This window comes from Natator depressus, chromosome 2 (genome assembly GCF_965152275.1).
Source record: "Natator depressus isolate rNatDep1 chromosome 2, rNatDep2.hap1, whole genome shotgun sequence".
NCBI classification, from domain to species: Eukaryota; Metazoa; Chordata; order Testudines; family Cheloniidae; genus Natator; species Natator depressus.
Window position 1 is genome coordinate 202,135,781 of NC_134235.1, and position 13,124 is coordinate 202,148,904.

Sequence of the window (13,124 nt, forward strand, 5' to 3'; positions counted from 1 at the left end):
ATTGTCATTGGGCAGAGGCAATCATGTGACAGCCAATTCGGTCCAATTTCAACCTTGTCTCCATGAATTCAATAGTTTAATAGTAGCACGGTCCCCATACGGCTGTAATCAGTGAATTAGAAAAAAAACACCCCACCAGCGATCTTCTATGATATATTTTTTTCTTCTCTCTCTCCTTTTTCCTGGGCCTTTCCCCCCTCCCCCCCAAAAACCCTCAATAAGAGGGAACTTTTTCTCCAAGGGGGCTGCGAGTTGAAGGCCATGAATTTCGAATTTGAGCGAGAGATTGGTTTTATCAATAGTCAGCCATCGCTTGCTGAGTGCCTGCCATCTTTCCCCCCTGTCGGTGATACATTTCAAAGTTCATCAATCAAGAACTCGACGCTTTCACACTCGACACTGATTCCTCCTCCTTTTGAGCAGACCATCCCCAGCCTGAACCCAGGCAGCCACCCTCGCCACACCAGCAGCAGCCGTCCCAAGCAGAGCCCCAATGTCAGCAGCAGCAGCCCGGTGCCAGCCGGCGCCCTGCAGCCTCCGGAATACCCCTGGATGAAAGAGAAAAAAGCCTCCAAGAAAACTACCCTCCCGCTTGCTTCGGCCTCAGCCTCAGCCACTGGACCAGCCTGCCTAAGCCACAAAGGTCAGTTCAAAAACTTTCCCCTAGAGCTAGCTCTTTTCCTTGGATTGTTACTTTCCCAACTTCACTGGAAATGGTTTGGAGGAGAAGGAGGAAATAATCTGGTGGGCTCCACAGTGTTATTAAAACCCCAAACTTTCCCTAACTTGTTTAATGTGGGATGATTTATCTGAGTTGGAGCTGACCTCCTCTTGTCTTGCTGTCCTAGAGTTAGGATATTTGACAGTAATGAAGAGTGATAGATTGCTCCTGCTCAGCTAAGCAGCTGATGCATTAATTATAAATTGTAGTATGGCTAAGATAAAGTTTGCTCTGGTAGGTTTGGGAGCTAGATGCAATAATTTTATTGAGGTGGAAAGGGGTCCACAGTATCGGGAGCACAGGAGTGCAACACAATGGATCTACTGCAGCCAAGGGCGGCCATTTTGTTGCAGTTGATATTTTATGCTATATATATACATATATCTTTCCCCCCTCTGAGGTGGAATGTGCTGGGATGCTAAAATTCAAACTGTGCATTTATCTGTTTTTACAGAGTCTCATGAAATCCCCGACAGTGGGAACGGTGGATCTAGGAGGCTGAGGACGGCTTATACCAACACCCAGCTTTTGGAGCTAGAAAAAGAATTTCATTTCAACAAGTATCTCTGTAGACCAAGGAGGGTTGAAATCGCAGCTTTGCTGGATTTGACTGAGAGACAAGTAAAAGTCTGGTTCCAGAACAGAAGGATGAAGCACAAGAGACAGACCCAGTGTAAGGAGAACCAAAACAGTGAAGGGAAATTTAAGAGTCTGGAGGACAGCGAGAAAGCAGAAGAGGAGGAGGAGAAATCGCTCTTTGAGCAAACCCTCAATAATGTCTCAGGCGCTCTTTTGGAAAGGGAAGGTTACACTTTTCAACAAAATGCACTATCTCAACAGCAGGCTCAGAATGTACACAATGGAGAGTCCCAAAGTTTCCCAGTTTCGCCTTTAACAAGCAATGAGAAAAATCTGAAACATTTTCAGCATCAGTCACCCACTGTTCAAAACTGCCTATCAACAATGGCCCAGAACTGTGCAGCTGGCCTGAACAATGACAGTCCTGAGGCCCTAGATGTCCCTTCTTTACAGGACTTTAACGTTTTCTCCACAGATTCCTGCCTACAGCTTTCAGATGCAGTTTCACCCAGTTTGCCAGGATCTCTGGACAGTCCTGTAGATATTTCTGCTGACAGTTTTGACTTTTTTACAGACACACTCACTACAATTGACTTGCAGCATCTGAATTATTGAGAAATTAAAGACGTCCTGGCGCCAAGGGTTATGGCTTGTTTCAAATTACTTTCTTTTATTTTTCTTTTCCTGGTCAGTATTTTCTGTTTTTTAATTCCCTTTACTGTGTTCCAGAGCCATTTTTACTGTTTCTTATGAAGTTTTAATTGTGTTCAGTTTAACCTAGCCACATTCTAGGTCCCTCTATGAAAGCAATATATGAGGCCTGTAAGAAAGTGATCATATAGAATTGTATCTTCACTTTCTTTTTATTTTTGTATTACATTAGGATGCGTTGTCATAAGTATTTTTGGTAGAATAAATTCTTGTTTGCTACAAGTAGCTTTCTTCTCTCTCTCTCTAGACTCAGACCATAAGTGGTATTTCCCCCCACCCCCCTCTCTTTATTTAATTTCAGAAATGAAATTAAGACATTCTGGTCACAATCTCTCTCCTTTTGGTAATTTAATATATTTATTAGAGAGAGAAAAATCACATTTAAATTCTTTATTGCAAAGGTTCTCATAAGTCAAGTCAAAGTACCCGGTGATTCTCACAAACAAAAATAATAACTAAAACGCCCACAGAGCTCACATAAAGATTTCTTCCTTTTAATGTGCACATAACAGGTTATTCTGTGTGTGAATACAAGTCTTGGGTTTTCTAAACTGTGACAAACACCATACATATGCAGCTTAGCCGTTACAGACAAAATAGAATCTATTGTAAATGCGGAACGTGCCTGCTGTAGAACCTGGCTCGTTACAGGGGTGGAAGGCTCTTTTAAAGCATCCTGTTTTTCTATAACTCAACGTTTAGGTGTCCAGCAAGTCGTTTTCTGAAACACTTCTTTAAAAATAAAAATGCTAACAAAGTACGCCTCGGATTAGCTCCCATGTGCTGAAAGGTCCCAAGAAAAGAAATCTAAAAAAGAGAGGAAATAAAAAAAAATGTTATTATATGTAAAAATACATTTAGGATGGGCTTAAATTCTTAGTGCCATTCTTCAGGGGATTTCTGCGGGGTCCAATAACAAAGAAAGTCCCTTTCTTTTTAAACCGGTTTGCGGTGCCAAGGGTTGATCATTAAAACTGGAAGCTAATGGTTAACATGTTTAAATTTCAGTTGAACCACTTCAGCGGCCCACTGTCCAAAAATGTGCTACTTCCTCAATTACAGCAGTAAAGAAGCTCATTAAAAACTCCAGCTAAATTGGTAAGAATATTATTGATATTAATCACCCAGTTCAGAAGGTGAGCGGTTTTTACTCTGCTAAAATCAAGCAAAAGATGCTAGCAGGTAGTTTTGCTGCGCACAGATCCTTGATTTTGAGTATTCCGGAATATATCTGAAACACAGTGAATGGATTCATTTGTCTCAAGTACTTTGTTTCCATTTCATTTGAGGTGTGTTGTTTCTCTGATCCGCAACACGTTGCGGAGCTGAGATGCGTGGGCAATAGCTGGAAGGGGTTGGATGCAATTCTTCCTACACTCATAAATCACACTCTTTCTATGAATGAGAATGTCATCAAAGAGATCAATGGCAGGAACACATGCACAAATAAAAATCCTCTTACGTATTTGCCGGAGCCGGGGATCCCCGTCTAAAACCATTAAGTTAGAAGGCGTTTAGTCATAATTCATTTTTATTGCTCGTTTAAAACAACAGATTGGCTAAGCTCAGGATGCCACAAAAACCTCGGGCCTGCTTCTTTTCTTTCGCCTCTTCAGCACTTTCGCTTTTGTAAGAGGGCAGTTTCGTCGAGTATTTTAACGCCTGTTACAGGGTTCCAATGGGATTTAATTGTTAATATATGATTGGCTTTTAGATATTTATGTATGATGTATATACAAAGTGATGTCATAGCATCTTCTTAAATGAACAGAATTGTTTAAGAAAAGACCAGTAAAAGTCTCTCAAGATATATTTAAAAGCAATATCTGTAAATCTACCTGAGATAGAATTCCTCTAAGAAACTCATTGTAACCCCTAAATCTTGAGTGTGTGTGAGACACAGAGTATTGTTTGGGGAATGTCCCAAGAATGTGCATCAGGCGCCAGAAATGCTTCAAAGGCTTGAATTGCTGGAGATGCAAACTCGACTTTCTGCAAACCACGGTGGATCGAACCCACAAAAGAGGCAGGGTGGGGGCTAGCGGAAAGATTTGACTGTTAAAATAGCACAGCTCTGAATTTTTGTGTGTATCTGCGACAGCGTCTGATGGCAACTTTTCTCGTTGGGGGGATGAAGAGGTATTTATCCCTGGTGTGTCCCCTTCCCATTATGTTGCACTGTGGCTCTGTAATGGCAGCAGCATTCGAGGCATTAGAAGAGAGACAATGTAACAAAAGACACGGATTTCTTCAAAACAATGGTGCAGAAACGAAGGGAAACGATTTAAAGGAAGCAGAGGAGAGTAACAGAGGAGCTGTTATTTGGCAAAAATTACGGGTAAATATATAGAGAGGAATTATATGTGCAGATAGATTTGCAGATAGATTGATTTTAAATGGAGAGAAGTTTACTGTTCTTTTAGTAAACAATTCTGTTCTTTGAATATGATGATATAACATCAACGATGTTTATAAATAAATTATACATATACCATATAATAAATAGTTTTGTTAATCGTTAAAGTAGTGAAGAAAAAAAAACTGGAAAAAGCCATCTCTTTTATAGTTAACAGATACGCCAGCCTGTGTTAGCACCTGATTTGTACAGCAGTTATCACAACTGATTGACAAGAATTAAATAAGACAATATTGCAGCCAAAAAGGGTGAGCATCGTTCCATATATGTTTGCTGGACTTCCTCCCAGCCCCACTCATGGATTTTAAGAAATCCAATGTTTTCAAACGGCTATCTAGGCATGTTTGTAAAATGTAAATAGAAGGACAAATCTTTTTATGAATAAACTTAGGCGGGGGAACATATATTCGTTTTCCGGTGGCGTCAGGACGGCTGTGGAGGTGAAATGGATACAAGGGTGGCCTAGTTGGAGCTCCGAACACTTTTGGTAACTTATCACTTGGAAGAGGATGTTGCACTTAGTATGTGTGGGTGGCTGGAGGGAGGGGGCTGGCGAGTCGAGGGGGAAATAGCCCTTTATATTTTAAAATACAAATAACAATCAATCGGGCATGGTGACCATGCAAAATCTGCCAAAGTCGAAGTGCATCTGCATAAATCCACACACAGTTCTCCAGGCTGAAAAAGACAAGAATAAAACTATTTGCGAAGTTACGTGGATGGCTCCACATGTTTGACTAGCTCTGTAACTGCCTGTATCTGTCTGAGCAGATAAGGTGAACGTGAAGTCAAATGCCAAATACCAACTATCACCCATGCTGTTCTAACCGTTGGTCCTATTTTCCTTGTCTGGAACAAGAGAAAGTTTTAGTAAACTCTGAGATAGATCACACAGGGTGTGTGCGTGTGTGTGTGTGTGTGGGGGGCACCTCTGCCAGCAGCTATCTGGTTACTCTCCCCTCTACTCTCTGTATACTCTGTGGTGGAGTATACAGTGACAAAGAGAGCCACCAAGTGACAAAGAGAATTAATTAGAGTTAGGGACTGCAGTGGCCCTTCACCTCCTTTTCTCTCCCCCTCCCCCTTACCCCTGGGCATGTCATCCGGTGCTTGGGTGTGTTTATCGTTAGGAACTGTCCCTAGATCTCATGCTTTGTGTGTGTGTGTGTGTTGTGTGTGTGTGTGTCACAGGCGCCGCGGGACCCCAGCAGATGGATTGCAGAACCTGGAAAAGCTTCCAGCCTGGCCCACGTTTGCAATCGTCATCCATTTTCCTACACCCCCCCTCCCCCCGCAGCCCCGAAACCGACTGAGCTCACGTAGCCTCTGGTTAGCTGGGCAGAGCCCCAGATAGGGGCCGAGGCAGCAGCGCTCCGGCCGCTCGGCGCCCCACGCCTGGGCTCGGTGGCAGAAGCCGGGCGAGCCCGCCTGCCCGCAGCACAATGGGGTTAAATTACAAAAGCGCCTCATTTCCATGCTAATAACATCGGCGCGATGGGGAAGGGGATGGACAAGCCCCTTTAACTCTTGGCTGGTCTGGAGCGGGGCTCTGCTGAGGCTCCCGGAAAGGGGAAACCCGGGCGCGGTCTACCCCCCCCCGCATGCCCCCAGCCCCGAAACGCTGCGCGGGGCGCCCTTCTGCACAGCCCGCTTGCCCGTCCAGCTGGGTCCCGCACAAGGACCGGCCAGCCGGAGGGCAGGGGCGATGGGCTGTCCTGACAGCACCAGCAGGAGTGCCGCACTCTCGAGCCATCCGTGAAGGAGATTCACCCCGGAGCGGTGCTGGTGGTGGCCCAAATCCTCCCAAGCGCGCTCCGGGGAAGGGAGCGGCCACCCACTGCTCTGCGAGCAGAAAGCCTGAGAGCGCCTATCTTACCTGGGCTCCTCCAGCTGGGTCTCCGAGCCCTGTAATCCATGCCGCAGGAGCACCCCCCTCCACCCCCCTCCAGAGGCGCCTCCGCCTCAGCTGCTGCAGGCTGAGCGCCTGGGCTCACACTGTCTCTCTGGCCCCGGCTCTGAAGCCCCAATGAACTGGCTAAGGGGAAGGGGGAGGAGGACTGGGGGGGGGGAGGGGGGGAAGAGGAGGTGGTGGTAGCTCCGCGTCACCTTGATGGAGGAGCGCTCGGAATTTAAATGCCACTGGAACGGTGATCCATCACCAACAGGAGCAGGGAAATTTTAGCAGGAGGCTCAGCCATTGGCTGCCGTCCTCACGTGTCCCCTTCTCACTGTACATTCATATCATTTTTCTCCTGGCCCCATGGAGGAAGTGAGAAAGTTGGCACGGTCACCCAGGACTCCGAAGACCCGGTCACTCGGTGATAAATGGACACGGCGAGGATGAGTTCCTTCCTCGATTACCCCATCCTCAGCGGAGAGTCCGGGGCATGCTCTTCCCGAGCCTATCCTCCCCCAGATCATGGGATTACAACTTTCCAGTCCTGTGCGGTCACTGCCAGTAACTGCAACGGGGATGATCGCTTTATGGTTGGCAGGGGGGTCCAGATAAGTCCCCATCACCATCACCATCACCAGACCGGTGCCTTCCAGCATCACAACAACCTGGGCATGTCCTACTCGCACTCTAGCTGTAGCTCGGGATATGGCACCCAGAACTTCACCGCGGGTTACAGTCACTACGCACTAAATCAGGAAGCAGATGTAAGTGGAGGGTATCCCCCATGCACCCCGGCCGTTTACTCTGGAACTGTCTCATCTTCCATGGTCCAGCATCACCACCCCCACCAAGGTTATGCTGGGGGCACGGTGGGTCCCGCTCAGTACATTCACCCCTCATACGGACAAGAGCAGCAGAATCTGACTCTAGCGAGTTATAGTAATTCCTTATCCCCTCTCCATGCCAGCCACCAAGAAGCTTGTCGCTCTCCTTCTGCAGAGACCTCGCCTCCAGCACAAACCTTTGACTGGATGAAAGTTAAAAGAAACCCGCCTAAAACAGGTTAGTCGTGATTTCAGAGCAGGGGGCTGTTTCTTTCCTCTTCCACTTTCTTTAATAAAACAAAACGAAACCAAACCCTTCTGCTTTCTGACCTAGAGTGTACAGGTGCCTTGTTGTTTATGGGTAAGGAGAGCTGAGATCACTGAGTAAGGACAGGTTCATCCACCTGATATAATGGCAGTTCCATGCTGGGTTTTTCTGTGGTAATATTTCTTGTAATTGGTAAACAACTTATCAAATTTCCTTTGATACACACTAGTGGCCGCCTTTATGTTAGCACCTCACACTCCATCACTCACTGTCCCTCTTTTTAAGAAGTTCTTGTTCCACATCGTTTTACCTGTGTGCACATATTGATTATGTCACCTATATATCACTTATTGAACTTTTCATATACTTTTGCAGGGAAAGCTGGAGAGTACGGATACGTAGGTCAGCCCAACACCGTTAGAACCAATTTTACCACTAAGCAGCTCACAGAACTGGAGAAAGAATTCCATTTCAACAAGTACTTGACAAGGGCCAGGAGGGTGGAGATAGCTGCTTCACTGCAACTTAATGAAACACAGGTGAAAATCTGGTTCCAGAACCGTAGGATGAAGCAGAAGAAAAGAGAGAAAGAGGGGTTGCTACCCATTTCCCCTGCTACCCCGACAGGAAGTGAAGAAAAAACAGAGGAATCATCAGAAAAGTCCAGTTCATCCCCATGTACCCCTTCACCAGCTTCATCTACTTCAGACACTCTAACTACCTCAAATTGAAATATTTCTGGCCCCCACTGTTTTAGATATACGACTCCCACTCTAAAGCCACATCTTTAGCAAAGCTTTATTGATTTAAAGTATATTTTAATCTTTAGGTCATCTTTACATCAATCAACTTGTTTCAAGAGAATTTGGTTTTAGAAGGCTCCCCAGCTGTTTAGTCTATGCAGAACTAAACAATTTAGTGGTTTCCATAATCAGGTTTCTGAGGATCACTTATTCAAAATTCATATTTTTTTAAATTCCTCCTATTTGCTACAGAAGATTTGTTGGCACAGTTAAAAGAGTTCTCAGTAGTTCTCAGTAGAATAAAATTGCAAGGACATTTCTATATTTTTCCTTACATAAAGACAGGATATATGGAGTACATAACCTCATGAAGAGATGCACTATTGAAAGTGTTTACACAAATTATAGAACTTTCATCCTTTAATTTAATGTATTCTTTTTCGTGTGTATGAGTTTGCTGGTTGTAAATACTTTGTCCAAGAGATTTATCTTTTTACAGATTTTCTAGAAATGATGTTTAGATAATCAGATTAAATAGGGTAGGTGCAGTCTCAAAGGTGGAATCCGTTTTATATTGTTACAACTGATGATCACATCAGCTAAATTTGTTAATGCCAATCAGATACCTCAAATAATAGGCACCATTTCTTTTAATGAACTGGAAGGAAAAAGCTTCAATTGCACTAGGTTTTGTAAACTTTGCTTGGTGTGCTCCCACCCCACCTCCCCCCATCTGTGCTGGATTATATGGGACCTAAGGGTATATTATCCAAAAGACCTGACCTACTCCTATTTTCATATTAATCATTCCTTAGACTTGATGTCTTTTCAACCAGATCGTCAATGTGATGAATGGCCAGCTGAATGTATATTTTATGTGATTCGTGTATGGAACTTTGCATGATGCACAGTGCTTTGATGTACTTAAGGTACACTGAGTTTTATCAGTTGTCATTTGTGAGCAAACCATCTTCCTGATTTTCTGTACAATCATTAAAGGTTCTGAGATTCTGTAAGTGATGAATCCAGAGCAGAATTTACGGGTCCTAAAATGTCTGTAATAAATATATTCCCGTTTCAGGTATACTTGGTTTGGGTACTTTTTTTTGTGCCGTTGTTAATCATACTTAGCTCAACATTTCAGTTTCTTCATTTTCACTGATGTGGCCTTTGATATGCTACTTAATAAAAAGTAATTTCTCCTAATCATTACTGTGCTGAGGTCAGAACTCTGTAGTTCCTTTCAACCGTGCCACATCGCACAAGCCAGAGTCCTTTTTCATGTTTCACCAATATTATCTTCAGATAGTATAAGAAAACTCCCCTCTCTGTTGCAGCACGAGGGAATTTATGAACTAGATCTATCTTTTGAAACACAAATCCTAGCACTTCCTGGTTCAAGTGCTAACCTTTTCACCTCCAACTGAACGTTGACATATCTATAAACAGAGCACTCTTCAAAAGCAGAAACTGTCTTCAGCCAGTCTTTCTTCACATCGTAGGCCAATAGTTAAGAGAGTCACATTTCATTATCGCGAGTATAAAGCTGACCCAAGAAATGCAGCTCCATTCTCCCTCCTCTTTACATTGCCAGTGACACCTTTAAGACGTTAACAACCCGACACTTGGGTGCTTCTTCTTCATGGAGACGGAACTCTAATGCTATACATTTGCACCTTATTTCAAAGAGAATTTCACCTCCAGGTGATACACACAACTTGTTCTTGCCAAAAAGCCCAATAATCTACACCGATTGGGTGCTTCCACTGTGCATAAAACAAGTTCTTTCAGGCAAATTTTAGGAAATCCTGAAATACTTCGATTCAAGTTAATACAGTTTGCAGATTAAAAGAAAGCTGCCCCTCCCCCTCCCTCTTTTTATTGACTTTCAGGGCTGAGTACAGACACGTTCAGCTAGACATGTGAGGTATAAAATTGATGCTAGCTTTTGAATTTCAGCCCAAACAAACAAGTAAGATCTTATTTCTCCCCTGCACATCTGCAGGCGAGTTTTACAAAGGCGGGCTGCCCATAAAGCGGCTGACTCTGCTTGGAGGCTCTATAGAGCGTCAACGACAATTCCTTCACTTCAGTGTCAAAAAAGACAAGCCTTGATTTGCACGCGCGTCGGCCATATCAAGAGGACAGAGATCTGCACTAGCACAGGGCTGTCTCCAAAGGCCCCTGTGAACGCAGCAGAACTTCAAAGCAGGGGGAGATATTTCTTCCATCCCCCCGCCTGGTTTATACTTTACCTTTTGTTTATTAGTGTAAGGCCACAAAGTAAAACAGATGGCTCTCTTCCCGATCCTTTAATGTGTTAAAGTGCCATTTGCATGCCAATGAGGTGATTTCAATATCGAAAACTGTATCCAAACACGTTGGAATTTGGTTCTGCAACCTGGCTCCCCGGCGATGGCTTAAGGGAACAGAAAGATAGCACGCACTACACTAAATGTAGCAGTCCCTGCTTGTCACTGCCGAAATCTGCAGGCAGGCGCGTCATTTCCAAAGAACGCTTCACCTTTCCTCAACGAAAACCTGGGTATCTTTTTGCAGCCCAAATAGATTGCATCAAAGGGACCTAACAGGTCGGGCTTCAAAGTCTTGTCTTGGGCTTCGCTACAACAAATCGTTAATAAAGAAAAATGGAATGAAAATCTGTAGACTTCCGACGCCTGATATTTGTAACTGAAAGTAAAGAAGACGACATAAAATCATGGTAACAATAAAAGCATGATTTAACCTGACAAGGAGGTTCATTTTCTTTTAAATCTCTTACAATTCGTTTGTTTTTACTATAGTCTTTTTTTTTTTTTAAGCATCCAAATGTCAAACGAAGTTTAGCATCTTTCTATAATACTGGCGTTCACCTTTAAAGTTTACTTTTGGAGGCTGTTGAGATGCTTCGGTGTTTTCCTCTGGGGCTATCAGATTGAAACAGATCAATATTTACTCAGTCTGAAAGGGTTGTTGAAAAGGCAGCTAACAACAAACTGCTTAGCTGCTCACCCCTGTTTAATCTCAGGTTCACCGAAAGTTCAAGCAGAAATGCATTCAGTGATGGGTCACTTTAGAATGAGTCCCAGTGGTTTATCTCAGGGCTCTGTAAGGGCAACAATTACCGATTCAGCCTCTCTCTACGACAGCGGCAAATTTCCGATTATTCTTTTGCTAAGCGATGTTTACTAAAAACTTAAAACATTTTCTTCTCTTTTGCGGAGAATTTGCTCCCCCCGCCGCCACCTTTCTGTTTCGCCCTCTCCGTCAATTATCCGTAATGTTGGTAAAACCACAAATACTGTAGCTATTAAAATAGATTGACATAGATTCTTAAAATAAACCCTTTAAAAGATATAATGAATTTTAAAAAGGTCTTTCAGAGACTATCTTTCAGGGAAAGCACTGCACAAGATTGAATGGGAGAACATTTGTGTTTCAATAATAGAATAATAGAATAATATTGTGTTTCAATAATAATGTCTATCTAGAGCTATCTATAGGGAAGCGTGCGGGAGGAATTTTCAGAACTAATTTAGACATTAATTTGTCTAAACCGTGTGTTTTTATTCTCTTCTGGTCCACCATTTACCAAATAATAATAATAATAAAAAAGAGTTAAAAAAACATAGATCCAGGAGGAAAGTGGTGGACGTTGCGGCTAATTGCAGCAACTTTTCAGAGGTCAAAGTTCACGTAATCACTGCATAAATGCATACTTAATTGGAATTTATTAGTCCTTTTCTAATGGCAGCTCACGTTTTGGATGTAGTCTTGAAAGCGTTTCCATGAGCATATTGGTTCTCAGGAATTATCGCTCATAAACTCGGGAAGTTGACATGCTGGTTTCTTTTGAGATATACAGTGTATAAATAATATATTTATATGACGAAACAGAAGCACAGCGTAAGTAATACTTATTCAGGAGCTAACGCTATGGCAGCGGAGGATAGATAGATAGACAGATAGATAGATGTTAATCAGAGAATTTCATGATTTTGGTTTTAGAAAAAAAAGTATTCATAATATTTTTCGAAAATAGCTCTATTGTATTAATTTAGAAATTGACTAGACATAGCCTAAGTACATTGATAAATAAATGAAGCGAACACAGCAATAATTTAATGTATAGTAATTGAATAAATAATAATATAATGTATCATAACATTAAGCCTTTCTTTCTTTCTTTCTTTCTTTCTTTCTTTCTTTCTTTCTTTCTTTCTTTCTTTCTTTCTTTCTTTCGTTGAAAAGCACACATTCAATATCTTTCCCGGCATGTTACTTAGCTGGTTTTCACTGTTTAGATTCCTTTTTTATGGCATATGTGTCATAAAATATTTCGGGCCATAGCGAGCTACTCCTCTTTCAAGCACAGAACGCCTGTTATAGTCAAGGGAGCTTTTCAATAAAATAAACTAAAGAGCCAAAGCGATGTGCTTCTTTGTGCTTAAGAATTTCGGGACAAAACCGGTTTATTCTGATCACGTGAGTAGTCCTATTTGCCACGTAACTTTAAAGGGATTAGGGGCATGAGTAATATGAACAGAATTTGGCCCGAATAAGGGATCTGCGCTATTTTTATAGGTTGGTAACATAGTTAAGCATTTACTACACATACTGTACATGGTGTTTCAATTATTATTTTACAAACTATCTTTGATCCCTTTTGGATTTCCTCGCAAGTGCATATCTAAATTTTGGAAAGGTAATCAGGATTATTGATTATTAGAAGTGTTCAGCTGGCAATCAACCTTTATCATAATAAAATCGAGATTCAAGGACATACCAGTTTCTTCGCAGGAGTTCAGTTTAAAATATGAAATAAATACACTGTATAAAACTACCTAGCCAAAATTCATGAAAAACAGCATCCCGGACAGATGGTAAACAAACGACATGAAGGAAATCCGTATAGCTTTCTGTTTTACCGTTTGCATGCATATGATAGGTAGTGTGGTCCGATGG

General features: G+C 42.6%; 2 protein-coding genes across 2 annotated transcripts; both read left to right on the top strand.

The window, feature by feature from the left end:
- The first annotated feature begins 204 nt into the window (after positions 1-204).
- On the top strand, positions 205-2,116 carry HOXA2 (homeobox A2). The gene is made up of 2 exons (XM_074943326.1): positions 205-643; positions 1,176-2,116. The coding sequence occupies exons 1-2, from the start codon at positions 262-264 to the stop codon at positions 1,913-1,915; spliced, it is 1,122 nt and encodes a 373-aa protein (XP_074799427.1). The 5' UTR covers positions 205-261; the 3' UTR covers positions 1,916-2,116.
- Positions 2,117-6,752: 4,636 nt separating this feature from the next.
- On the top strand, positions 6,753-8,981 carry HOXA1 (homeobox A1). Its single transcript, XM_074943328.1, has 2 exons — positions 6,753-7,386; positions 7,792-8,981. The coding sequence occupies exons 1-2, from the start codon at positions 6,753-6,755 to the stop codon at positions 8,145-8,147; spliced, it is 990 nt and encodes a 329-aa protein (XP_074799429.1). The 3' UTR covers positions 8,148-8,981.
- Positions 8,982-13,124: the final 4,143 nt, after the last annotated feature.